Source organism: Oncorhynchus gorbuscha, linkage group LG09 (genome assembly GCF_021184085.1).
Source record: "Oncorhynchus gorbuscha isolate QuinsamMale2020 ecotype Even-year linkage group LG09, OgorEven_v1.0, whole genome shotgun sequence".
Taxonomy (NCBI): Eukaryota; Metazoa; Chordata; class Actinopteri; order Salmoniformes; family Salmonidae; genus Oncorhynchus; species Oncorhynchus gorbuscha.
This window is the reverse complement of record NC_060181.1, coordinates 22,680,975-22,708,357: the sequence shown is the minus strand read 5'-3', so window position 1 is coordinate 22,708,357 and position 27,383 is coordinate 22,680,975. Positions and strand designations below refer to the sequence as shown.

The 27,383-nt window shown below is 42.5% G+C and overlaps 1 protein-coding gene across 23 annotated transcripts in view; it reads right to left on the bottom strand.

Annotated features, from left to right (window-relative positions):
• ptk2aa (protein tyrosine kinase 2aa) overlaps nt 1-27,383 on the bottom strand; it is a 180,338-nt gene that overhangs the window by 30,298 nt on the left and 122,657 nt on the right. For 13 of the 23 annotated variants that reach the window (XM_046361717.1, XM_046361716.1, XM_046361705.1 and 10 more), the window contains 8 exons: nt 16,833-16,887; nt 12,891-13,031; nt 12,228-12,305; nt 11,356-11,463; nt 8,161-8,278; nt 6,160-6,190; nt 5,398-5,471; nt 1,109-1,207 (listed from right to left, as the gene is read on the bottom strand). In XM_046361717.1, the coding sequence (XP_046217673.1) occupies nt 1,109-1,207; nt 5,398-5,471; nt 6,160-6,190; nt 8,161-8,278; nt 11,356-11,463; nt 12,228-12,305; nt 12,891-13,031; nt 16,833-16,887 (704 nt within the window). The remainder of the gene's footprint in view (nt 1-1,108; nt 1,208-5,397; nt 5,472-6,159; nt 6,191-8,160; nt 8,279-11,355; nt 11,464-12,227; nt 12,306-12,890; nt 13,032-16,832; nt 16,888-27,383) is intronic. The other 10 variants (XM_046361724.1, XM_046361706.1, XM_046361707.1 and 7 more) reach the window with 1 other exon arrangement.

The following is a 27,383-nucleotide window of genomic DNA, read 5'->3' as shown; positions in this document are numbered from 1 at the left end:
ATCCTTGTTCAACATTATCCTTGTTCAACATTATCCTTGTTCAAGGGCATAAACTCATAAACTCATAAAATCGACCTAAAATGATAGGGACATATAAATCACTGGTGTCATTTTAGCAATATAAACAGATGGTTGTTAAATTAGATGTACAGCTATTAAAGGGTGTCTTTAAGAGTTTGGTGGTCTGATGCTTACAGCATCTTGAACCTGGCTGCGTATCAAACAGATCGCTGCGCCATCAGCCCAGATACAGCCCCGTCAGGCTCTATATACATCCCAAATGGCACCCTATTCCCTATATAGTGCACTACTTTTAACCAAGACCCATAGGGCTCAGGTCAAAAGTAGTGCACTATATATGGAATGGGGTGCCATTTGGGATGCTGCGGATCAACCAGATCGCTGCGCCATCAGCCCAGATACAGCCCAGTCAGGCTCTATATACATCCCAAATGGCACCCTATTCTCTATATAGTGCACTACTTTTAACCAAGACCCATTGGGCTCAGGTCAAAAGTAGTGCACTATATAGGGAATGGGGTGCCATTTGGGATGCAACCTCTATTGATTTGCGGGCCATGGCTCGACTACAATCAACAGACGACACGCTTCCTGGAAAATAAAATGGGGACTCACTGTATTGGAAAACTGGATCAGTTTCAATGTTTTTTTTAAATTTTCAGACACGTCAGGGATAGGGTATTGTAGATGCACTATTGTAAAGTGACTGTTCCACTGGATGTCATAAGGTGAATGCACCAATTTGTAAGTCGCTCTGGATAAGAGCGTCTGCCAAATGACTTAAATGTAATGTAAATGTAATGTACGTCATCTCATTTACTAGACATGTTCCTTCTTAACACAGTTTCTCAAACTTTTCCCCGCCAGGCTAGTTCTGGTGTTGCTTTGTCAGTCATTTTAGAGAGATTTTAATGCACTTCACACTAGAACTTTCATTCAGCTAAAGTTTCATCCCCTCATTTCCCCTAAATCCCCTACACACGTGTTGTGTGAGTGTTGGGGATTTGGGGACAGTGGGGCAGACAGGGTTAGTCAGAGCAAAACAGAAAGCAGAGTCAGTCGAGTAAGCCAATCAGAGCAGTGGTACCCTTTGGCGGAGAGTCATGGGCACAGAAGACGAAAGGAAGGAGAAAGCGCCTGGCTTTAGCAGGTTTAGGAGGCGTCGGGGTCACAGAGTTCACAGAATCTTCAGCCAATCAGAGAGAAGGATGACAGAGCAGGAGAGATGGTGAGAAAAAGAGGCTAATAGTTTTTCTGACAGAAACAGCTCTGGGGTGAAGTTTCTCCTTGGTACAGATCTATAATCAGCTTCCCCTCCCTCAATCCTAACTTTTACCATTAGTGGGGAAAATGCAAAACTGACCCAAGATTAGCATCTAGGGGAAACTTCACCCAACACCACAGAACACACATTGAGCAGCAGATAGCATTTGTGTATATGTTAAGGAGTGATAAATGTTGGTGTGATGGTGTCCGAAACTTTCCCCATATTACAGACAAAATGCTACATATCCATTTTACACCCCAGAAATCATTACCACTCTGTCATGGCACGTCTGTTATGAAACGACATGAAAAAGGTCAATAATAATATGAATACATCTCTTCTTTTCTATACCATCAGGGAAGTCAAAGCCGACAGGGGAACTATAGCCTTACTCAAATTATGGCAATTCTGCTTTTCAATCAACAGCATAGTAATAAGTCCTTCACTATTCTATGCCTGATATGGCGGCCAGGGCTAAGGAATTGATTCGCACTTCTACAAAAGGTCTTGTGTACAACTGTACGTTGACACATATGGAATGAATTCAGTCAAATATATTGGATTTGTGTGAGCAGCAAGATGCTGCTGTCCCTACGGGAATTTCTCTCTGACCTCTTTCTGAGAAATGGCATTGACGGATGGTATCAGGGAGAACTGGTGTAAACACGGAACTCGGACCGTCAAAATAAAAAGAAAAACTATCAAAAAGAAAAAAACTATCAAGTGCAGAGCTGTGGTGTCATGTTAACATTTCTTGGCATAAGTGTCATATACAACTCCCCACCGCACACCGGGGTTCGATCCCCACCTTGCTCACGGTTTCTTCCACTTGCCTGTCTCCCCCTCTGATCTTCCTAACTGTCTGAATAAATTGCTAAAACATATTCACAAAAAATAACTAAAACAGTTTCAAATAGACTGAAACTAGAAGCATTACTATTATTTACTGATAGCAGTAGAGAGTAGAATTCTCCCGTGGTTTGTTTCAAGAACTTTATTTAAACAATTGTTTTAAATAGGCCTACTATGAGAATATGCCCAGAAATCATCAAACCATATAGTTTGCAACACACCAGTAAACTCTTAACCAAATATGTGAATATATACTATCAGTGAATACAACACCTCTCAACCTTCATATTACTGTGTAGCTACAATCAAATAATAGTTCCCTATGACTGACTCCCATACATATATGATTCACCTTCTCCTTGAGAGCTGAGGAATCGTTAGATACCCTGTGACACTAACACCCTATGTGACATTTATTGAAACCTTATGAGACTCAATGACACCCTATAACACCCTATGACAGTTAATGACAACATATAACACTAATGACACCCTATGACACTTTAAAGACACCCTATGACACCCTATGGCAGTTAATGACACCCTATAACACCCTATGGCAGTTAATGACAACATATGACACTAATGACACCCTATGACACTTTAAAGACACCCTATGACACTTTAATGATACCCTATGACACTTTAATGACACCCTATGATACTTAATGATGCCCTATGACACTTTAATGACACCCTAGGGCACTTTAATGACACCCTATTGCACCAATGACACCCTATGACACTTTAATGACACCCTATGACACTTTAATGACACCCTATGACACTTTAATGACACCCTATGACACTTTAATGACATTTAATGACACCCTATGACACTTTCATGACACCCTATGACACCCTATGATACTTAATGACACCCTATGACACTTTAATGTCATCCTATGTCACTTTAATGACATCCTATGTCACTTTAATGACACCCTATGACATTTAATGAAACCCTATGACATTTAATGAAACCCTATGACATTAATGAAACCCTATGACATTAATGAAACCCTATGACATTTAATGACACCCTGTGACATTTAATGAAACCCTGTGACATTTAATGACACCCTATGACATTTAATGAAACCCTATGACATTTAATGACACCCTATAACATTTAATGAAACCCTATGACATTTAATGACACCCTATGACATTTAATGAAACCCTATGACATTTAATGAAACCCTATGACATTTAATGACACCCTATGACATGTAATGAAACCCTATGACATTTAATGACACCCTATGAAATTTAATGAAACCCTATGACATTTAATGACACCCTATGACATTTAATGAAACCCTATGACATGTAATGAAACCCTATGACATTTAATGACACCCTATGACATTTAATGACACCCTATGAAATTTAATGAAACCCTATGACATTTAATGACACCCTATGACATTTAATGAAACCCTATGACATGTAATGAAACCCTATGACATTTAATGACACCCTATGACATTTAAGGACACCCTATGTCACCCTCTGAACCTCCCAACCTCAGTGTCAGGCTCTCCTCTCTCAGCAGCATAGTAAACAAGCATCTCTTTGATACCATAATGTCTGACTCTCTACACCCCTAACCTCTGGTCAGTTAACCCCTTCAATCAGGCCTTAATCTGTCTGTCACTGGAGCCCCCAGGCTATTAACATTCAGCAGTTCCATCACAGTCCTCTGACATTTAGGAGATAAAGAAGAGAAAGAGAGATAGAGATAGACTGGGGACGAGAGAGAGGCAGAGGGATGGACAGGGAGGGAGAGAGAGGGGGGAGAGAGATAGAGATAGACTGGGGACGAGAGAGGCAGAGGGATGGACGGGGAGGGAGAGAGAGGGGGGAGAGAGATAGAGATAGACTGGGGACGAGAGAGAGGCAGAGGGATGGACGGGGAGGGAGAGAGAGGGGGAGAGAGATAGAGATAGACTGGGGACGAGAGAGAGGTAGAGGGATGGACGGGGAGGGAGAGAGAGGGGGGAGAGAGATAGAGATAGACTGGGGACGAGAGAGAGGCAGAGGGATGGACGGGGAGGGAGAGAGAGGGGGAGAGAGATAGAGATAGACTGGGGACGAGAGAGAGGCAGAGCGATGGACGGGGAGGGAGAGAGCGGGAGAGAGAAATAAAGAGGAAGATAAATAGAGATAGACTGGGGAAGAGAGAGAGGTAGAGGGATGGACGGGGAGGGAGAGAGAGGGGGAGATAGACTGGGGAAGAGGGAGAGGCAGAGGGATGGACGGGGAGGGAGGGAGAGGGGGAGAGAGAGACTGGGGAAGAGAGAGAGGTAGAGGGATGGACGGGAAGGGAGGGAGAGGGGGGAGAGAGATAGACTGGGGAAGAGGGAGAGGCAGAGGGATGGAGGGAGGGAGAGGGGGAGAGAGAGACTGGGAAAGAGGGAGAAGGGGGGAGAGAAAGAAATAGAATGGGGAAGAGAGAAGTAGAGGCACCTGCTGCCCCTGTTAACCTCCTCAACCCGCCAATCCCCTCCCGTCCTACCCATCTCCTTAGCACTGACTCCCCCTGCCACTTGCTAATCCACAGGCATGTTAAGGCTGTATGCATCCCAAAAGTCACCATATTCCCTACATAGTGTACTACTACTACATAGTGTACTACTATGTAGGGAATATGGTGCCATTTGGGACACAGATTAAATCTGACCTGGCCCTGGACTGGACTGTTTGTCTCAGCAGATGACGTTTATTATCCACCATGGTGTTACAGCCCTTCAGCCCCAAATTACTCAGCTTCACCATTACTTATCATGCTGAATTGATTTCCTGTTACCACCACACACACGCCCGGCATCTGTTCTTGCTCTTAGAAGAATAATCGGTGGAGAAAGCTTAACATGTCCTGTGATTGCACTAACCATCTACATCTTAGGATCAACAACAAAGACTAGAGCTGACAGAGACTAGGCCTAAATCATATCAATTCTGCCCGCTTTTCATAAATGGCTAAAGTATAATACCCTGTTATTCCATCATTGAGCATCATTAAACCCCAATACCCACACACATCCAAGTAAGGGATTTCATGTGATGGGTTCTGTATTAGATATCTAATAAGTAATAATATCCAGTGGCTTTACAGATCAATGGACAGGAAGCATCTGGAATTATCTTGATTGGGATTATATTATAAAAAAGCATGGTCATATTTTCTTCCATCAATAACCCTGCTATATCCAGTAAAAGTCTGCGATGTTGAGGAGGCACAGATCTCTTACCTGAGACAGAGATGGCACGCACCCCGGCGCTCCGGACCACCCCCTCTACTATCCTCTTCTCATTGTTGGGCACCCTGAAGGGTAAAGGTTGGAGACAGAGAGGATCAACATGAGAAATTCCCTAACCTAAAACCAGCAAGTAAATCAACAGCATCCGAAACAACTCCAGGAGGATCCAGCATATTCCTGAAAATAATCTCTGGGGCTATGTGGAAAACATCCACACTATGCTGAGTATCATTCTCCTCCTCTGAGCCACTCTTCTTCATGGAAGCATCGAGTGTTGAGGTGCTGAACCAATAAGAGAACAGAACAGTCTTGGAAGAATCTAGTGTGGAGGTGCTGGACCAATAGGAGGGGAATAGGGAGGAGATATTCTGAGAAGATCCTACTGTAGGGAACTATTTATCAGGATTCTGCCCCAGAACTGTCTTGAGTGGGTTTTTAAAAGAGTGAGAGAAGGTGTGGAAAACACCTCTCTAACACTAGTTCTGACTAGTCAACTTATTTCCCTGAATTACCTAATATCCAGTAATTATAGCATGGAGAGGAAATACAATGGGTGTCATTGGATAACAGAGCTCTGACGCTAGGGGTCCTACAAATAGATTTACTGAGCAGATGTTTTTTTCCCTCATTTTTGTTTGTTTGATTGTTTCTTACACAGCTCTTTATGTTAACACCATCATATATCATTTTTACATGAATGAACATTCAAAGTATAGCCATTGACAAATCATTTAGTGTATGGCAGATACTTACTTGGGGATTGAAGGCAGTGCTCTCTCTCCCTCTGAAAATACAGATGAGAGATATTGTTAAGCAAAGCATATACCGTAAAGCATCATCATTTTGAATACCAGAATACAAAATTCCAAGTGACAGTGTTATCTGAAACTTGTCTGTCGGCTTCGCATTAAAAGACCAAAATTGTCTAAAGAAAATTGTGATAAATAAAAAAGTATACCGGTTTCATTGAAGGACCAAAAAATGGACAGCTCTACCATATCCAATTTGTAAGTCGCTCTACTTAAATGTAAATGTAAATATAGATTGCAAAATAGTTGGGAAGAGATTTTTAATGTACCGATTCCATGGCACATGGTTTATGAATTTACACAAAACTATGCAGGATTCCAAAATTTGAGTTTTTAAATTTAAATTATAATCCAGAATTCTCAACACTAATCAAATTGTATATATTTGGGGGATACAACTATCCCAGTTCTGATGATTTTTGCTGCAAAGAGACAGAATCATTAGATCATTAAGTTGTGGTACTGTCCATATGTAGCTTATTTATTTATTTATCTGGAACTAACTCTGCAAATAGCACTGCTGGGTGATTTAAAAAGTCATAGTCAATCAATCAATAATATACCAATACTCTTAGCTAAAATATTTATCTTTAATTTATCTTTAATTTATCTTTAATTTACAATCTGTTGAATCTATGAGAATAGAAAGGTTCAGAATTTTTGTGAAACATCACAGCACAGTTGAAAAATATATGACAAATAAATAACTAAAAACTGGATGGTGTTCAGAGATAGATGGGAGGGGTTGAGTGGAGCTGAAGAATGGGAATAAAAACAAACAAAAGACAACTTTTGTAAAATAGTGTCTGTCAAATGTAACTAGTATGTATAAACTGGGAGTAGAAGACTAAGTGTTGTTGTCCATTAGTTTACTCCAATTGGGATGGTAGGGTTAGGGGAAAATAATAACGGAAAATAAATACAAATTAATATATGTATATTTTATACATATATTTACCCCAAAAATATATGGGGGATTGGAAATGATGCAGACAATTACATTGCTGGAAGCTACACTATTGGCAATATTAAATCAAATCTAGCCACTAAAGAAATATTAAATAAAAAAGAAGAGGTGGTCTCGGTCCCGTGTGGCTCAGTTGGTAAAGCATTGGCGCTTGCAATGCTAGGGTTGTTGGTTTGACTCCCACGGGGGACCAATGTGAAAAAGTATGAAAACTGTATGCACTCACTACTGTAAGTCACACTGCTAAATGACTAAAATGTTAAATGTAAAATGAGGGGAAAATCACAAACACAGGAGAGGAGTAGCCTGTTTGAACCGCTCCCCTCCCTCCCACACAGGAAAAAGCACACAGTCCAACTCCAAAAAAGGCTTAAAAGACCCTTCCCAAATAACAGATCTCTAATGCTTTCTTGCTCGAGAAAAGACTAGGTGTTTGTTAAGAATACCAGATCTCTCTCAGACTGATAAAGGTATTGAAAGTGAATTCAAGTACGACTGCTAAACATGGCAGTCATGACCAAAACAATACATGAATCCAAATCAAGCTACAACTGGAAACCTTGTAAACAGAAAGGAATCACACTACTGCCTACTGTCATGGTGATTGCCTAATACAATGCAGTCCATTTAGACTCAAATGACAACATCACCCAAGGCAGAGTGAATCTGTGACCGTCACTGCCGCAAAGCAATCTTGAAAACCAAGTAATGTCAATAAACACAAACCCTTCAACTATAGTAATACTTCTTAGTAGAAGTATCTTTTTCAGACAGTGTGAGACTTACCTAACCATGTCAGCAGCAAAACAACTCAAACTCAAATGTAGACTACTATCTTTCTGAGATAGTGTGTGTGTCTTGAAAACCATCTCGTAAAATCAACACAAACACAAGCTATCAAACATACACAAGTACACTTCTTAGTGTGTTTTTGAGACAGCGTGTGTGTGTGTGTGTGTGTGTGTGAGGAAGATGTACCTTTCTGCGGCCGTATGATGAAGGACTGGGTGACTCCGTTTACCAGGCGACAGTAGCCGTCTATGAGGTCGGCCATGTTTTCAGCTGTGGTGAGTGACGGCGTGGTCACTGTGAGAGGCTGTGGACACAACAGCAGCCCACAAAGAGCCATTATTACCAGCACGGGCAGAGGGACAGACAGACAGACGGACAGGGCTGTTACAACTGTTCTGCTCTGCCTGGGGCTGCCAGCTGCCCCCTCCCATCACACAAACACTGTAGGGGGAACTCCGCATTTGTCTCAAACACAGACACACAAACACACACTGCAGACCAACACACACACACACACACACACACACACACACACACACACACACACACACACACACACACACACACACACACACACACACACACACACACACACACACACACACACACACACACACACACACACACTGCAGACACACACGCAAACTGCAGACACACACACACAAACTGCAGACACACACACACACACAGACACAAACTGCAGACACACACACACACACACAAACACACTGCAGACACACACACACTGCAGACACACACACACACACACACACACAAACACTACAGACACACACACACACTGCAGACCCACACACACAAACTGCAGACCCACACACACCACACACACACACACACACTGCAGACACACGCACTGCAGACACACACACTGCAGACACACAAACACACACACTGCAGACACACAAACACACACACACACTGCAGACACACACTGCAGACACACAAACACACATACACTGCAGATGCATATACACACACCACACACACACACACACACACACACACACACACACACACACACACACACACACACACACACACACACACACACACACACACACACACACACACACACACACACACACACACACACACACACACACACACACACACACACACACACACACTGCAGACACACACGCACACACGCAAACACACACTGCAGACACACACACACACACACACACACTGCACGCACACAGACACACAGACACACACACTACAGACACACACAAGGGCACACACGCATTCATGAACACAGGCTCACTAACACACAGACACACACACAATATCCATGTATTCCACTGACATAACTTCCTTCCTGTGCTGATTCATAACAACAGTAATACCACAGTGAACAGATGACTACAGAATAGCACTGTGACACACACACATCACTCCTGGCTTGCGTCCAAGATGGCACACTTTATAGTGCACACTGACTACCACTGACTGACACAGAGTAGTAACCCACTATAATAATCACTGCAGACACACACGCTATAATAACTATGGACACGCAAACACACACTGCAGACACACACACACACACACTACAGACACATATACGCACTACAGACACACAGACACACATCACTACAGACACACACAGAAGGTAGCACACACGCAATAATATAATAATTCATGAACACAGGCTCTATAATAACTAACACACAGTAACACACTATAATAACTATGGCAGACAATATCCATAATATTCCACTGACATATAATAATCCTTCCTGTGCTGATTCATAACAACAGTAATACCACAGTGAACAGATGACTACAGAATAGCACTGTGACTGTGTTCCTCACTTTACCACCCGCCACATCTTACTCCTGGCTTGCGTCCAAGATGGCACCCTATTCCCTTTATAGTGCACTACTGACTGCTACCACTGACTGACAGGCAGAGTAGTAACCCAATACTATAATAATCATCTATGGACTGGCAGACACAGTAGTAACACAGTACTATAATAACCCTCTATGGACAGGCAGACAGAGTAGTAACACAATACTATAATAATCCTCTATGGCAGACAGACAGACAGAGTAGTAACACAATACTATAATAACCCTCTATGGACAGGCAGACAGAGTAGTAACACAATACTATAATAATCCTCTATGGCAGACAGAGTAGTAACACAATAATATAATAATCCTCTATGGCAGACAGAGTAGTAACACAATAATATAATAATCCTCTATGGCAGACAGAGTAGTAACACAATACTATAATAATCCTCTATGGCAGACAGAGTAGTAACACAATACTATAATAATCCTCTATGGCAGACAGAGTAGTAACACAATACTATAATAATCTATAATAATCCTCTATGGCAGACAGAGTAGTAACACAATAATATAATAATCCTCTATGGCAGACAGAGTAGTAACACAATACTATAATAATCCTCTATGGCAGACAGAGTAGTAACACAATAATATAATAATCCTCTATGGCAGACAGAGTAGTAACACAATACTATAATAATCCTCTATGGCAGACAGACAGAGTAGTAACACAATAATATAATAATCCTCTATGGCAGACAGAGTAGTAACACAATAATATAATAATCCTCTATGGCAGACAGAGTAGTAACACAATACTATAATAATCCTCTATGGCAGACAGAGTAGTAACACAATACTATAATAATCCTCTATGGCAGACAGACAGAGTAGTAACACAATACTATAATAATCCTCTATGGCAGACAGAGTAGTAACACAATACTATAATAATCCTCTATGGCAGACAGAGTAGTAACACAATACTATAATAATCCTCTATGGCAGACAGAGTAGTAACACAATACTATAATAATCCTATATGGCAGACAGAGTAGTAACACAATACTATAATAATCGTCTATGGCAGACAGAGTAGTAACACAATACTATAATAATCCTCTATGGCCAGCCCATCACAAATGAAAGGGTCCATTCATACAGGGGGGAGCCCAGAGTGAATGAATGTGTGTTACAGTAAAAGTAATCCCCAACAGGAAGACCTCTATGTGGAACCATTTGTAAATGGAACACTTATGTCCACTGTTCTGAAAAATCCATCCCAAGAAATCCATGTTTCACACGCTACTTCCGCTTCCAATAGTAGTAAATTGAAAGCAGATATTGACACAAAGGAAAATCTCAATAAAAACACAATATGAGTACATACAGAGGGGGAGGGGGGACTTGGCTACAAAAAAAGTGATCTAATATTAGGTCAAATTAGCACTATTCACAAAGGTTATATCAATGTGTGCACTTACTCATGTTAAATGAATCATGTTCAAGTCAACCTCATGGTAATGTAAGGGTTATTATGAAATGGTTGATTGGTACCTCAGCAGCACCGGCTACGTTGAGCTGCAGCATGCCCTTCCTCTCCTTGTCCTCCATGACGGAGTATCCAATGGTCTGCACCTGGGTGAAGTTGGCCAGGTGTGTTGGCTGGAGAAGAGGAATCAATCAATCAATCAATTCATTAAAGTGCACGCAAGGGAGCAAAATATGTGTTAATGTACAATGTTTCAGATGACTCTTAAAGTAATGATGATTCCATTTTAACTTTTAAAATGGTCACAGTATTTCTCAGGAAGATGTATTTTGTGTTATCTAGCTATTCGTTCAGTGAAAACATTCAATTTCAAGCGGCACATTTTTTGTTGTTGAGAGGGATGTTTTTGGCGTATCCTTTGAATGAAAGGGGTCTCATGGCTTCCAGAACTAACCTCTCAACGCCATGGCTCATGGTGATATAACATGGAACACATCTGATACCCTCAGTTTGATGGGTAAAAACAACAAAAATCCTTGGGCCATTTTGGGAAGATTTTCACACACACACGGACAGACAGACACATGTGTTTCATTACCTCAGCCCCTGAGGACAACATGAAAATGATCAGGAATACTCTTTCAAAATCACAATTCATTCATGCCAATATTTCAGGGCAGAAATGTATTGTATAGGGAGGAGATAGAAGAGAGACCAACTCCTAGGTTACAAGTAGTGTTTGGTTCCAGCTAAGTGACGGACAGCTGTTCTTCGAGGAAAACCACACCACATGTCCTAAATATCTTTAGTTTGACGTCTTTGGTTTCAGTCAAAATTATATAAGTTGTGCAACTGTAATGGCTGTGCTTGTTTGTGTGGAGATGCAGGACAAGGATACACAAAACAATACATATTGAAATGAACATTTCCGACTCACAGTCGAACCCTTGTCTGTAAGGTAGCTAATGCCCTCCTCGGGTCCAATGGCTAGCTCTACTTGGATGACCCAGCTCAACTGTCAGGAGGAAAGGAAGACGGAGAGAAAAACAAAAAGAAGATTTGAGAAATGTCTTCAGTTCAGTCACAAATCAACAAGAGGAAAAGAGCGAAACACACACAATGACATTTAAGTTGAGAGTTCAATCTGTCGGATTCAAAGTGCCAACTCATAACCATGAAAACACATCTGCTACATCATTTGAACTGTTTGAAGTAGATCTGAGGGAATGCTAGATTAATTGTTGCCATCTTTTGTCATTGCTGGGAAACCAAAAACAACAACTGTTGTTTTCCTTATGGCCAGTAGGGGACACTATGAACTTGGTCATTTTTTATTTAAGCTACAGAGATGCAGACTAGACCCACCCAAATACAACCATAATATCCCAGGCATTACTCCACACCTAACTACCATAGAGTTTCTGAGAAAACAAGTACAACACATTCAGTCGTGTTCAGTACAAGTTAAGTCGTGTTCAGTACGAGTTCAGTTGTGTTCAGTACGAGTCATTCTCTGGGATTCTTAAAATGTCCATCTTGACGGTATATGTTTTATTTGAAACCCAGAAGAAAACATGTAATCAAGTGAAATTCAGCCTACCCCGAGAGCACATTTAAAACACTCCTTATCATATCTGTAAACAGGCGCCAGAATCTCCAGGAACTTGAGGATGCTCTGGTCATCATTCATGTTGGCAAACTGTTTGAACGTCTGCTGAATCAGCTTCCGCAGGGTTTTGGCCTGGCAGAGAGGGAGAGAGTAGTTACTAGACAGGCAGACCCACGTGTCCCTCATGGCACCCTATTCCTTATATCGTGTATTACTTTTGGACGTGGTCAGAAGTAGTGCACTATGTTGGGAATAGGGTGCCATTTGGGACACAACCATGGCCCTGGTTAAGCTTGCCAGGGCATAGAGAACAGGGCACTGATACACCAAGTCATGTTAATAGTATCAAACAGAGCAAGTGTGAAACACATGAAAGACAAGGAAAGTTATCCCGGGTGAAGGACAGTAGGCAGCTCTTCTGTTGTTCTGCCCATGAACAAGGCAGTTAACCCCCTGTTCCCCGGGCACCGAAGACGTGGATGTCGATTAAGGCAGCCCCCCGCACCTCTCTGATTCAGAGGGGTTGGGTTAAATGCGGAAGACACATTCCAGTTGAATACATTTAATTGGACAACTGACTAGGTCTCCCCCTTTCCCTTTCTATTGTTCTGATTCCATAGACTACATGATGTTTGGGTTGTCATTGAACAAGAGGAGCTTGCTTAAAGCACAGACTACCGCTAAAGGAAAGCAATGCTCTAGTTCATTTCTCCGACTGCTCTAAATGGGCAATCTGAGATTAGTACATCCACTTGAAGGGGTTTTAAAGTAATGATATATAGCCATTGATTCTTAAAGTATATAACATGACTGAATTTAGTTGAACTGTCTTACCCCTTCAGAATCCCAGAACGCCCCTTTAAAAAAAGCTGTCTATCACTTTAATACACTTTACCTCTGTGAGAAAGAAGTGAATGATATTGATAACCGTATTGATTGGAGAATATATATTGAGTGTCATGCCAATTAGGGTCATAGCAGGGGACTGGGGGTGTGTCCCCCAAATTGCATCCTATTCCCTTTATAGTGCCCCTTACTTTGACCAGAGCCCAATGGGTGAAGGGAAAAGGGTGCCATTTAGTACACACCAGTGAGAGAGACAGACCAGTTCATAGTTCAATCAGTTTAGAGACTATTGGAGCTGGTGGCCTGATCAATGTGACCGGGTCAATAGTGACTCTGTCGTCCATCACACGGCCAGTGAGTTTAAACTCCATTAAAAATGCATGAGACATCGTGCTTTAATGACAGCTGATGTTGACACTATTAACACACACACACACACACACACACACACACACACACACACACACACACACACACACACACACACACACACACACACACACACACACACACACACACACACACACACACACACACACACACACACACACACACACACACACACACACACACTAATTAAAAATGCCACTGCAATTATGTAATGTAAATCAACTCCCTGCAGAGTTAGGCTAATTCAACAAGGACTTATGCTAACAGCTGTCTATCCTATTAGTCTGCATACTGGCTTTTAAAATCAACGACTTATAAATGCAGCATTTTAGACTCCACTTAATGGTCAGGGGGTGGGGGTTGGAAAACACCGGAATTCTAGGAATGGATCCCCTGATCCTATCTGGAGGTCTTAGTTACTGTAGAACATAATAGTAGCATGTAGAGTAATCACAGAGCTTGTCCCCTCCACCCTTCCTGAGAGGAAGCTGAGCTCAGAGTATCTCTCCATCTCCCCTAAGAACCCTGGCAGGGAGGGAGGGCCCTCCCAGCTGAGTAGGGCCAATGAGCTGGCCTACAGTTGCTACAGTACAGTAGTGTACTGATGTGTATAGATGAATCTTTCTGAATCTGTATATATTCTATGCCATTTGACTACCCTTGATGATGTGCTTTAATGTTGGCACAGGCAAACTGATGGCACGTGTCCCTCGGTGTATACAAAGTAGTACTTTGAAAGACATTGACAGCATAAAGACAATTTATAGTACTGTAGTTGTAACAGAGGTCATGTTTTGACTTGACAAAGATCAGAATATTCACTATTAAAAAGTGGATTTATGAGCATATAGAGTCCTAAAGTCAACCCATCAGGTGGAGTTAAAACAGGTTGGAAATGTCCACACAAGTACATCATTCTAAAGATGTCCTCTGACACTGTATTCATCCCAAATGGCACCCTCTTCCCTATATCATAGAAGTCAAACTCATTCCATTGAGTTTGACACCTGTGCCCTATATAATGCACTACTTTTGACCAGTGTCCATAGTAAAAAGTAGTGCACTTTAGAGATAACAGGGTGCTATTTGGGATACACAATTGTTGACTCTGGTTCCAAACCAAATGAAACTCACGTTTCCCTCCACTTTTTCCAGCAGAGCCAGTCATCATCTCTCTAAATGGAATCCTTCTGCTGTAAACCTGGCGATGGTAATTATGTAAATGTGAACCTCTGTGTAATCAATAATTTATTTTATTGCCTAATTTGATTACACTTTCAGTGAGTTATATTCCGACCTCAGCCATCTGCCAGGTAATGTTCACTGTCCAGTGGAGTGGATAGGAGCGAGAATAATTGTGTTAACATACTTCTGTTCATCAAAACAGTGTGTGTGTGTGGGGGAGTCGGGAGTATGTATGTGTGTCAGAGTGGGTGTGTGCGCGTGCGTGCGTGGCTTCAGGTCATCGCTGAAAGCTTAATCTGTTCACCGTGTCATTGTGACGTAGGGGAGAGTCATTTCCAGAAAGATTATGTTTTCACACACACACACACACACACACACGGGGGGTGGGGTGGGGGGGGTTGGATGGATGGAGGGAAGGATGGATGGATGCAGGGAGGGAGGGAGGGAAGGATTGCTGGAGGGGATGGAGGGCGGATGGAGGGAGGTAAGGATGGATGGATGGTTAGGGTGTGTTTTCAAACAGGCGCCTGGCTACAAAGATGTGATTTCATGTTTTCCAAGGGGAGCTGTGACTGGAATGGGGGATGGGAGAGTAACTCTGAGGCACATCCCCAGAAGTAGCCTCCCCCCAGGGGAGGGGGGGTGAAGTGGGTTTAGCAGTGACATGTGGGGCTGTGGGGTTAGGCGCCACCCACACCTCCAGGCAGAGCATCTGTCCACCCCTCTTTCACCGACTCCAATGCACCCTTCCCCGGGGCACTGGGCCCCACGTTCACGCCGCCCCATCGTGGCACCCCCGTAGCTCTGTACACCCACACACGTGCCATAAATCCATCACATCACACACATGGCTGGCGGCTGAGACACACACACGCGCGCGCACACACACACGCAGAGACACAGACTACCAGGAAAACCCACCATCAAGGCTCTGTTAAATATGCTAAACTCCTTGCACGGCTGGCAGAGTTTAGCATATTTAACAGTGGGTTTTCCTGGTAGACTGTCTCTGTGTGTGTGTGTGTGTGTGTGTGTGTGTGTGTGTGTGTGTGTGTGTGTGTGTGTGTGTGTGTGTGTGTGTGTGTGTGTGTGTGTGTGTGTGTGTGTGTGTGTGTGTGTGTGTGTGTGTGCGTGAGACTGGCTTTTGGCCAAAACCAAAAAAAAGCTGTCTTAAATAGTACAGTATATAGAACAGTGTCTGGCACTGTTGTGATGCGAGAAGTCGACAAATGAGTGGGTTTGATTCAGTTGGGGCTCTTTCCCCCACAGGCCTGTATGTACGAGGAATGCTAGCCTAGAACTAGGCCAACTCTGCCTGTCCCAGGCTGGAACAAAGGTCCCAGAACCAAGAGATCCACACACACAGCTAGAAGACACTTCAGAGGGCAGAAAGGAAATACGGAATCGTCAAAGTGCGTGCTACATTCATATGAAGCGGTGGTCGGTGCTCTCTCTGAGAATGCATTGGAGACTGACTGGTCCTTGAGGATTTTTTGTGAAGCATCATCTCACCTTGACTGAATCCAGTAAACTCTTGGGGAAGAATCTTCTTAAGCCCACATCTTTTCTGTAAAGAAGAAATAAAAAGAGGACAGGACAAAGGACAACGTCAGTTTAGTGAGACTAGTGCCTGAGGGTGGTCTAGCAGACAACACATAAACACCACCCCAGCATGGGTACGAATCCTGGCCCCACCACTATTCTGCATCTTCATCCCTCACTATGTTTACTCTCTCATTTCCTACAATCTCTGTCTGAATAAAGTGAAATACAGTCAAATATATATATCTAAAAACAGTTTTTACCATTGCCAAAATGAGAAGGCAAAATGTCTAGCCTCAACTCCTCAAAACAGTCCCCTGATGGAATTTCACCTCTCTGATACCAATCTACCAGGGGAAGGAGAGAGAAACACATCCATTTACTCAGGGCCATTAGTAGGACTTCTCTGACGTTCACCACACAACATAACTGATTGGTCAGTGTACAGTGAGGAGGAAACAAAATGTGTGGACCAAAGAGAGAGAGAGAGACAGAGAAGGAAAAAGAGAGCCAGAGAAGGAAAAAGAGAGAGACAGAGACAGAAAAAGAGAGAGACAGAGACAGAAAAAGAGAGAGCCAGAGACAGAAAAAGAGAGAGCCAGAGACAGAAAAAGAGAGAGCCAGAGACAGAAAAAGAGAGAGACAGAGACAGAAAAAGAGAGAGACAGAGACAGAAAAAGAGAGAGACAGAGACAGAAAAAGAGAGAGCCAGAGACAGAAAAAGAGAGAGACAGAGACAGAAAAAGAGAGAGACAGAGACAGAAAAAGAGAGAGACAGAGACAGAAAAAGAGAGAGACAGAGACAGAAAAAGAGAGAGACAGAGACAGAAAAAGAGAGAGACAGAGACAGAAGGAAAAAAGAGAGACAGAGACAGAGAGACAGAGACAGAAAAAAGAGAGACAGAGACAGAAAAAAGAGAGAGAGAGAGACAGAAAAAGAGAGAGAGAGAGACAGAAAAAGAGAGAGCCAGAGAAGGAAAAAGAGAGAGACAGAGACAGAAAAAGAGAGAGCCAGAGACAGAAAAAGAGAGAGACAGAGACAGAAAAAGAGAGAGACAGAGACAGAAAAAGAGAGAGCCAGAGACAGAAAAAGAGAGAGACAGAGAAGGAAAAAGAGAGAGACAGAGACAGAAAAAGAGAGAGACAGAGACAGAAAAAAGAGAGAGACAGAGACAGAAAAAGAGAGAGACAGAGACAGAAAAAGAGAGAGACAGAGACAGAAAAAGAGAGAGACAGAGACAGAAAAGAGAGAGACAGAGACAGAAAAAGAGAGAGACAGAGACAGAAAAAAGAGAGACAGAGACAGAGACGGAAAAAGAGAGAGACAGAGACAGAAAAAGAGAGAGACAGAGACAGAAAAAGAGAGAGACAGAGACAGAAAAAGAGAGAGACAGAGACAGAAAAAGAGAGAGACAGAGACAGAAAAAGAGAGAGCCAGAGAAGGAAAAAGAGAGAGACAGAGACAGAAAAAGAGAGAGACAGAGACAGAAAAAGAGAGAGACAGAGACAGAAAAAGAGAGAGCCAGAAGGAAAAAGAGAGAGCCAGAGACAGAAAAAGACAGAGAGACAGAGAAAAGAGAGAGAGACAGAGACAGAAAAAGAGAGAGACAGAGACAGAGACAGAAAAAGAGAGAGACAGAGACAGAAAAAGAGAGAGACAGAGACAGAAAAAGAGAGAGACAGAGACAGAAAAAGAGAGAGCCAGAGACAGAAAAAGAGAGAGACAGAGACAGAAAAAGAGAGAGACAGAGACAGAAAAAGAGAGAGACAGAGACAGAAAAAGAGAGAGACAGAGACAGAAAAAAGAGAGAGAGAGACAGAGACAGAAAAAGAGAGAGACAGAGACAGAAAAAGAGAGAGACAGAGACAGAAAAAGAGAGAGACAGAGACAGAAAAAGAGAGAGCCAGAGACAGAAAAAGAGAGAGACAGAGACAGAAAAAGAGAGAGACAGAGACAGAAAAAGAGAGCCAGAGACAGAAAAAGAGAGAGACAGAGACAGAAAAAGAGAGAGACAGAGACAGAAAAAGAGAGAGACAGAGACAGAAAAAGAGAGAGACAGAGACAGAAAAAGAGAGAGACAGAGACAGAAAAAGAGAGAGAGAGAGACAGAAAAAGAGAGAGAGACAGAAAAAGAGAGAGAGACAGAAAAAGAGAGAGACAGAGACAGAAAAAGAGAGAGCCAGAGACAGAAAAAGAGAGAGACAGAGAAGGAAAAAGAGAGAGACAGAGACAGAAAAAGAGAGAGACAGAGACAGAAAAAAAAGAGAGAGACAGAGACAGAAAAAGAGAGAGACAGAGACAGAAAAAGAGAGAGAGACAGAGACAGAAAAGAGAGAGACAGAGACAGAAAAAGAGAGAGACAGAGACAGAAAAAGAGAGAGACAGAGACAGAAAAAGAGAGAGACAGAAAAAGAGAGAGACAGAGACAGAAAAAAGAGAGAGACAGAGACAGAAAAAGAGAGAGACAGAGACAGAAAAAGAGAGAGACAGAGACAGAAAAAGAGAGAGACAGAGACAGAGAAAAAGAGAGAGACAGAGACAGAAAAAGAGAGAGACAGAGACAGAAAAAGAGAGAGACAGAGACAGAGAAAAAGAGAGAGACAGAGACAGAAAAAGAGAGAGACAGAGACAGAAAAAAGAGAGAGACAGAGACAGAAAAAGAGAGAGACAGAGACAGAGACAAAAAGAGAGAGACAGAGACAGAAAAAGAGAGAGACAGAGACAGAACAAGAGAGAGACAGAGACAGAGAGAAAGAGAGAGACAGAGACGGAAAAAGAGAGAGACAGAGACAGAAAAAGAGAGAGCCAGAGACAGAGAGACAGGAAAAAGAGAAGACAGAGACATAGAAGAAAGAGAGAGACAGAGACAGAAAAAGAGAGAGACAGAGACAGAAAAAAGAGAGAGACAGAGACAGAAAAAGAGAGAGACAGAGACAGAAAAAAGAGAGACAGAGACAGAAAAGAGAGAGACAGAGACAGAAAAAGAGAGAGACAGAGACAGAAAAAGAGAGAGACAGAGACAGAAAAAGAGAGAGACAGAGACAGAAAAAGAGAGAGCCAGAAGGAAAAAGAGAGAGCCAGAGACAGAAAAAGTGAGAGACAGAAAAAGAGAGAGACAGAGACAGAAAAAGAGAGAGACAGAAACAGAAAAAGAGAGAGACAGAGACAGAAAAAGAGAGAGACAGAGACAGAAAAAGAGAGAGACAGAGACAGAAAAAAAGAGAGAGCCAGAGACAGAAAAAGAGAGAGACAGAGACAGAAAAAAAAAGAGAGAGCCAGAGACAGAAAAAGAGAGAGCCAGAGACAGAAAAAGAGAGAGACAGAGACAGAAAAAGAGAGAGACAGAAAAAGAGAGAGACAGAGACAGAAAAAGAGAGAGACAGAGACAGAAAAAGAGAGAGACAGAGACAGAAAAAGAGAGAGACAGAGACAGAAAAAGAGAGAGACAGAGACAGAAAAAGAGAGAGACAGAGACAGAAAAAGAGAGAGCCAGAGACAGAAAAAGAGAGCCAGAGAAGGAAAAAGAGAGAGACAGAGACAGAAAAAGAGAGAGCCAGAGAAGGAAAAAGAGAGAGACAGAGACAGAAAAAGAGAGAGACAGAGACAGAAAAAGAGAGAGCCAGAGAAGGAAAAAGAGAGAGACAGAGACAGAAAAAGAGAGAGCCAGAGACAGAAAAAGAGAGAGCCAGAGACAGAAAAAGAGAGCCAGAGAAGGAAAAAGAGAGAGACAGAGACAGAAAAAGAGAGAGACAGAGAAGGAAAAAGAGAGAGACAGAGACAGAAAAAGAGAGAGACAGAGACAGAAAAAGAGAGAGACAGAGACAGAGACAGAAAAGAGAGCCAGAGAAGGAAAAAGAGAGAGACAGAGACAGAAAAAGAGAGAGCCAGAGAAGGAAAAAGAGAGAGATAGAGACAGAAAAAGAGAGAGACAGAGACAGAAAAAGAGAGTGCCAGAGACAAAAAAAGAGAGAGACAGAGACAGAAAAAGAGAGAGCCAGAGACAAAAAAAGAGAGAGACAGAGACAAAAAAAGAGAGAGCCAGAGACAGAAAAAGAGAGGGCCAGAGACAGAAAAAGAGGGAGAGAGAGACAGAGAGAAATAAAACAGAGAGAGAGAGACAGAAAAAGAGAGAGACAGAGACAGAAAAAAAAAGAGAGAGACAGAGAGACAGAAAGACAGAGAGAGAGACAGACAGAAAAAAAAAGAGAGACAGAGACAGAAAAAGAGAGACAGAGACAGAAAAAAAAGAGAGAGACAGAGACAGAAAAAGAGAGAGACAGAGACAGAAAAAGAGAGACAGAGACAGAAAAAGAGAGACAGAAAAAAGAGAGAGAGAGAGACAGAAAAAGAGAGAGACAGAGACAGAAAAAGAGAGAGACAGAGACAGAAAAAAGAGACAGAGACAGAGACAGAAAAAGAGAGAGACAGAGACAGAAAAACAGAGAGACAAAAGACAGAGAGACAGAGACAGAAAAAGAGAGAGACAGAGACAGAAAAAGAGAGAGACAGAGACAGAAAAAAAGAGAGAGACAGAGACAGAAAAAGAGAGAGACAGAGACAGAAAAAGAGAGAGACAGAGACAGAAAAAGAGAGAGACAGAGACAGAAAAAGAGAGAGACAGAGAGACAGACAGAAAGAGAGAGACAGAGACAGAAAAAGAGAGAGACAGAGACAGAAAAAAAAGAGAGGAGAGAGAGACAGAGACAGAAATAAAACAGAGAGAGAGAGACAGAAAAAGAGAGAGACAGAGACATAAAAAGAGAGAGACAGAGACAAAAAGAGAGAGAGAGACAGAAAAAGAGAGACAGAGACAGAAAAAGAGAGACAGAGACAGAAAAAGAGAGAGACAGAGACAGAAAAAGAGAGAGACAGAGACAGAAAAAAAAAGAGAGAGACAGAGACAGAAGAGAAGACAGAGACAGAAAAAAGAGAGAGCAGAGAAGGAAAAAGAGAGAGCCAGAAGGAGAGAGACAGAAAAAGAGAGAGACAGAGAAAAGAGAGAGCCAGAGACAGAAAAAAGAGAGACAGAGACAAAGAGAGAGACAGAAAAAGACAGAGACAGAAAAAGAGAGAGACAGAGACAGAAAAAGAGAGAGACAGAGACAGAAAAAGAGAGAGACAGAGACAGAAAAAGAGAGAGACAGAGACAGAAAAAAAAGAGAGAGCCAGAAGGAAAAAGAGAGAGCCAGAGACAGAAAAAGAAAGAGACAGAAAAAGAGAGACAGAGACAGAAAAAGAGAGAGACAGAGACAGAAAAAGAGAGAGACAGAGACAGAAAAAGAGAGAGACAGAGACAGAAAAAGAGAGAGACAGAGACAGAAAAAGAGAGAGACAGAGACAGAAAAAGAGAGAGACAGAGACAGAAAAAGAGAGAGACAGAGACAGAAAAAGAGAGAGCCAGAAGGAAAAAGAGAGAGCCAGAGACAGAAAAAGAAAGAGACAGAAAAAGAGAGAGACAGAGACAGAAAAAGAGAGAGAGACAGAAAAAGAGAGAGCCAGAAGGAAAAAGAGAGAGACAGAGACAGAAAAAGAGAGAGACAGAGACAGAAAAAGAGAGAGAGACAGAAAAAGAGAGAGCCAGAAGGAAAAAGAGAGAGCCAGAGACAGAAAAAGAGAGAGACAGAAAAAGAGAGACAGAGACAGAAAAAGAGAGAGACAGAGACAGAAAAAGAGAGAGACAGAGACAGAAAAAGAGAGAGCCAGAGACAGAAAAAGAGAGAGACAGAGACAGAAAAAGAGAGAGACAGAGACAGAAAAAGAGAGAGACAGAGACAGAAAAAGAGAGAGCCAGAAGGAAAAAGAGAGAGCCAGAGACAGAAAAAGAAAGAGACAGAAAAAGAGAGAGACAGAGACAGAAAAAGAGAGAGACAGAGACAGAAAAAGAGAGAGACAGAGACAGAAAAAGAGAGAGACAGACAGAAAAAGAGAGAGACAGAGACAGAAAAAGAGAGAGACAGAGACAGAAAAAGAGAGAGACAGAGACAGAAAAAGAGAGAGACAGAGACAGAAAAAGAGAGAGACAGAGACAGAAAAAGAGAGAGACAGAGACAGAAAAAGAGAGAGACAGAGACAGAAAAAGAGAGAGACAGATACAGAAAAAGAGAGAGACAGAGACAGAAAAAGAGAGAGAGAGACAGAAAAAAAAGAGAGAGACAGAGACAGACAGAAAAAGAGAGAGACAGAGACAGAAAAAGAGAGAGACAGAGACAGAAAAAGAGAGAGAGAGACAGAAAAAGAGAGAGAGAGACAGAAAGAGAGAGAGAGAGAGACAGAGACAGAAAAAGAGAGAGAGAGACAGAAAAAAAGAGAGACAGAGACAGAAAAAGAGAGAGACAGAGACAGAAAAAGAGAGAGAGAGACAGAGACAGAAAAAGAGAGAGAGAGACAGAAAAAAAGAGAGACAGAGACAGAAAAAGAGAGAGACAGAGAGAGAAAAACAGAGAGCGAGAGAGAGGATTTTCCCAAGGTTGCATCAACAGCAACACAGACAGAAAAAGAGAGAGACAAAGACAGAAAAAGAGAGAGACAGAGAGAGAAAAACAGAGAGCGAGAAAGAGGATTTTCCCAAGGTTGCATCAACAGCAACACAGAGCATAGCCTTGCTATTGAGAAAGGCAGCCATAGGCAGACCTGGCTTTCAAGAGAAGACAGGCTATGTGCACACTGCCCACAAAATGAGGTGGAAAATGAGCTGCACTTCGTAACCTACTGCCAAATGTATGACCATATTAGAGTGACATATTTCTCTCAGATTTCTCCCAACAAGATTAGGGCAACCAGTGAAGAACAAACACCATTGTAAATAAATAAATACAACCCATATTTATGTTTATTTATTTTCCCTTTTGTACTTTAACTATTTGCACATAATATGACATTTGAAATGTCTTTATTCTTTTGGAACTGTAATATTTGCTGTTAATATTTATTGTTTATTTCAATTTAGTTTATTATCTATTTCACTTGCTTTGGCAATGTTGACATATGTTTCCCATGCCACTAAAACCCTTAAATTGAAATTGAAAAATGTAATTGAGAGAGAGAGACAGTAGCAGAAAAGAAGACTTCAGAGAAAGAGGGAAAGAGAGCCCTCACATCGTAGAGGAGAAAAGACGGCATATTGTTTAAAGCCTATAACCTCATCCATTCCACACAATCATTTCATCATTTGGTCTCTATTAAAAGATAGCTTGTTAAAACCAGAGGCGCTCCGAAAGCCACTTACATCCGGCTGGCCATTAACCAGAATCAATCCACGTCATTTATAAGGCCGGGGCCACAAGACCTGCCATAAAATTGATGCTGCCTTGGCAATAGTGTGATGAAGCTTTTCTGGTAGCAGAGCAATGCTACTGTCCGTCTGTGCATGTCAGTAGGATCTAGCATTTAAGGATCTGTATGCCATGACAATGAGTGACAGGGAGTTGGCACGATGGCACAAACAGATTCTATGGACCTATAATGCCTTAAATAAGCTATTTTAAATCAAGAGGAAACACACTCGGTAGTATTAGCAGTATTGAAACACAACATGATGACTTCCCCCAGGCTCAGATAATCCTCTCTCCTGTCTGTCAGTAATCCAAGCTGCTTATACTAACAACAAGGAAATCAATCAACAATCATTAACACAATGGAAAAAAAATCGAATGATTTATTATTTAAATATTGAAAGTGTGTAGGATACGGAGAGAAACAAAATGGTACCGTTTCAGTCCATGTGGAGGAAAGTGATGCTGATGCTGGAGATGGGGGTGTGTGCTAATGGGTCTGGGCAGGTGTGAGGTGGAGGAAAGTGATGCTGATGCTGGAGATGGGGGTGTGTGCTAATGGGTCTGGGCAGGTGTGAGGTGGAGGAAAGTGATGCTGGTGCTGTAGATGGGTCTGGGCAGGTGTGAGGTGGAGGAAAGTGATGCTGATGCTGGAGATGGGGGTGTGTGCTAATGGGTCTGGGCAGGTGTGAGGTGGAGGAAAGTGATGCTGGTGCTGTAGATGGGGGTGTGTGCTAATGGGTCTGGGCAGGTGTGAGGTGGAGGAAAGTGATGCTGGTGCTGGAGATGGGGGTGTGTGCTAATGGGTCTGGGCAGGTGTGAGGTGGAGTAAAGTGATGCTGATGCTGGAGATGGGGGTGTGTGCTAATGGGTCTGGGCAGGTGTGAGGTGGAGGAAAGTGATGCTGATGCTGGAGATGGGGGTGTGTGCTACACGTCCCCTCCATGTCTGTCACCTCACTAGCCGTCAGTCACCCAGATCTGAAGTGCTTTTAGATTGGATTGCCCCTAACGCCCTCCCTCCCTCACTGCTGGGCTCTGTGTCTTTGGGCAAGTGGACAGACTGACCTGGAACTAACTCTAGCCAGTGCACTGAGCCCCAGCACCATTATCCACAGAGCAGAGGGGAGAATGTGAAATGGAGAGAGAGAGAAAGAGAGGCAGATAAAGAGAGTGAAAGAGAGGCAGAAAGAGAGAGAGAGAGAGAGAGAGAGAGAGAGAGAGAGAGAGAGAGAGAGAGAGAGAGAGAGAGAGAGAGAGAGAGAGAGAGAGAGAGAGAGAGAGAGAGAAAGAGAGAGAGAGAGAGAGAGAAAGGGAGGCAGAGAGAGAGAGAGAGAGAGAAAGAGAGAAAGAGAGAGAGAAAGAGAGAGAGAGAAAGAGAGGCAGAGAGAGAGAGAGAGAGAGAGAGAGAGAGAGAGAGAGAGAGAGAGAGAGAGAGAAAGAGAGACAGAGAGAAAGAGAGACAGAGAGAAAGAGAGAGAGGCAGAGAGAGAGGCAGAGGCAGAGAGAGAGGCAGAGAGAATTAGGACACTGCTTTCTCTATGGGTCTGAGCTCAGCACAGCAGCAGCTAATGCTGGACATCATTGGTTGGGCAAGGTCCAGTTAGCACTAGCCAGAGCCCTAGCAGTAGGCTACAGAACAGTCGAATTAACACATTTGTGTGGTCTCTCTCTTGTTTCATATCATGCTTAATAAAACCTGGTTGCATATCACAATAACCTTGTTCCAAAAACCTACCCATAAGGATGATATTAGTGGCATTACATCTGAAGCATACAGAAACATCTTGTGATTTAGTAGCCTACTATGAGAGAACGTACGGTCATCAACATGGAGGGAGAGCAGCAAAGCTAATATTTCTTCCACAGTTACTCAGCAACAGTTTGCACTAGTGCTGGGAATTGGCAGGGACCTCATGATACAATATCACTATATTTAGAGTAGGTGCCAATATGATATGTATTGCGATACTCACGATTCTATATCTATTGCCATTCGATACTGCGATTTTATTGCAGTATCAATTCAATGTTTCAAACATATTGCTCACCATATACTGTATGTCCAGATCAGTCATGGAAATAAAAGTGTTGAAAACAAATTGGCTCACTATTAAAAACGAAGATGGAGAACAAGCTATGAAGGAAAGATACTGCAGTTTTGGTACAGGTACAGCCAACTAGCACAAAAATAATATTCAAAATTGTAAAAATGAATGTATATATATATATATATATATACTGCAATATCATCAAAAAAGAAATCCTGATACCCAACACTAACAGTTTTAACCGTATGCATAAACAGACCATTGCATCATTATGTATCCACATCCAATATGGAGGATCCAATACGCCTTGGGCTGCGTGGTAAAGTTTTCCCTAGGTACAGATCTAGCATCAGCTTCCTCTCCCCCAATCCTAACCTTAACCATTAGTGGGGAAAATTCTGAAGTTATCCAAGACCAGCTTTACCCTACACCACGGTTTGGGCACGTTTCTCTCTGATCAACCTCCGGTTAGGCACGTTTCTCAGCCTGCAGTGCCCTGCCTTACAGCCTGCTGCAGACCCGGTCGAATTACTCAACCCCTTAACTCAGCATATCCTTGGAGCCAGCAGAGGAGGACATTGTCTGCGTCCCAAGTGGCACCCAATATAGTGCACAGGGTTTGACCAGGGCCCAATAGGGCTATATAGTGCACTATGTAAGGAACAGGGTGCCATTTTGGATGAAGCCATACATTTTCCCTGCAGAAGAAAGGTGTGAGATTCTCCCCTGGGAAAGGAGGCAGAACACGGACGTTCCCGGACAGCAGGGGGAATTAGAACAGCCAGCAGGGATCATGTTGTGGACTGGCTAACAAGAACGGAATGACGCTTGGAATACCAATGGGCTCAGAATACCAATGTGCTGGTAGTGTTTATCCCCCCAAAAATGTAAGCACATTCTACTCCAAATTGAATGAAAATTGTATTATCACCATCTGAAATAGTATTTTCTCTTCAAAAGCATTATAACCTGTAGGCTGAAGCATGGGGTTGCCCTTCTGCATTTACCTAATTGAAAAACCCCAAAAGACAAAAATTCTCAAACTTAAAAGCGCGTCTCGGTATAAATATATATATTTTAAAAATGTTTAAATGGGCGTGGCGGCAACGATTTAGCAGCGGCAGGCATGAATATAGGGGAAATACTGGGCTGGAACACTAAAGTACAGGACTCAACCCTCTGGGTTAGAGAAGGTATGT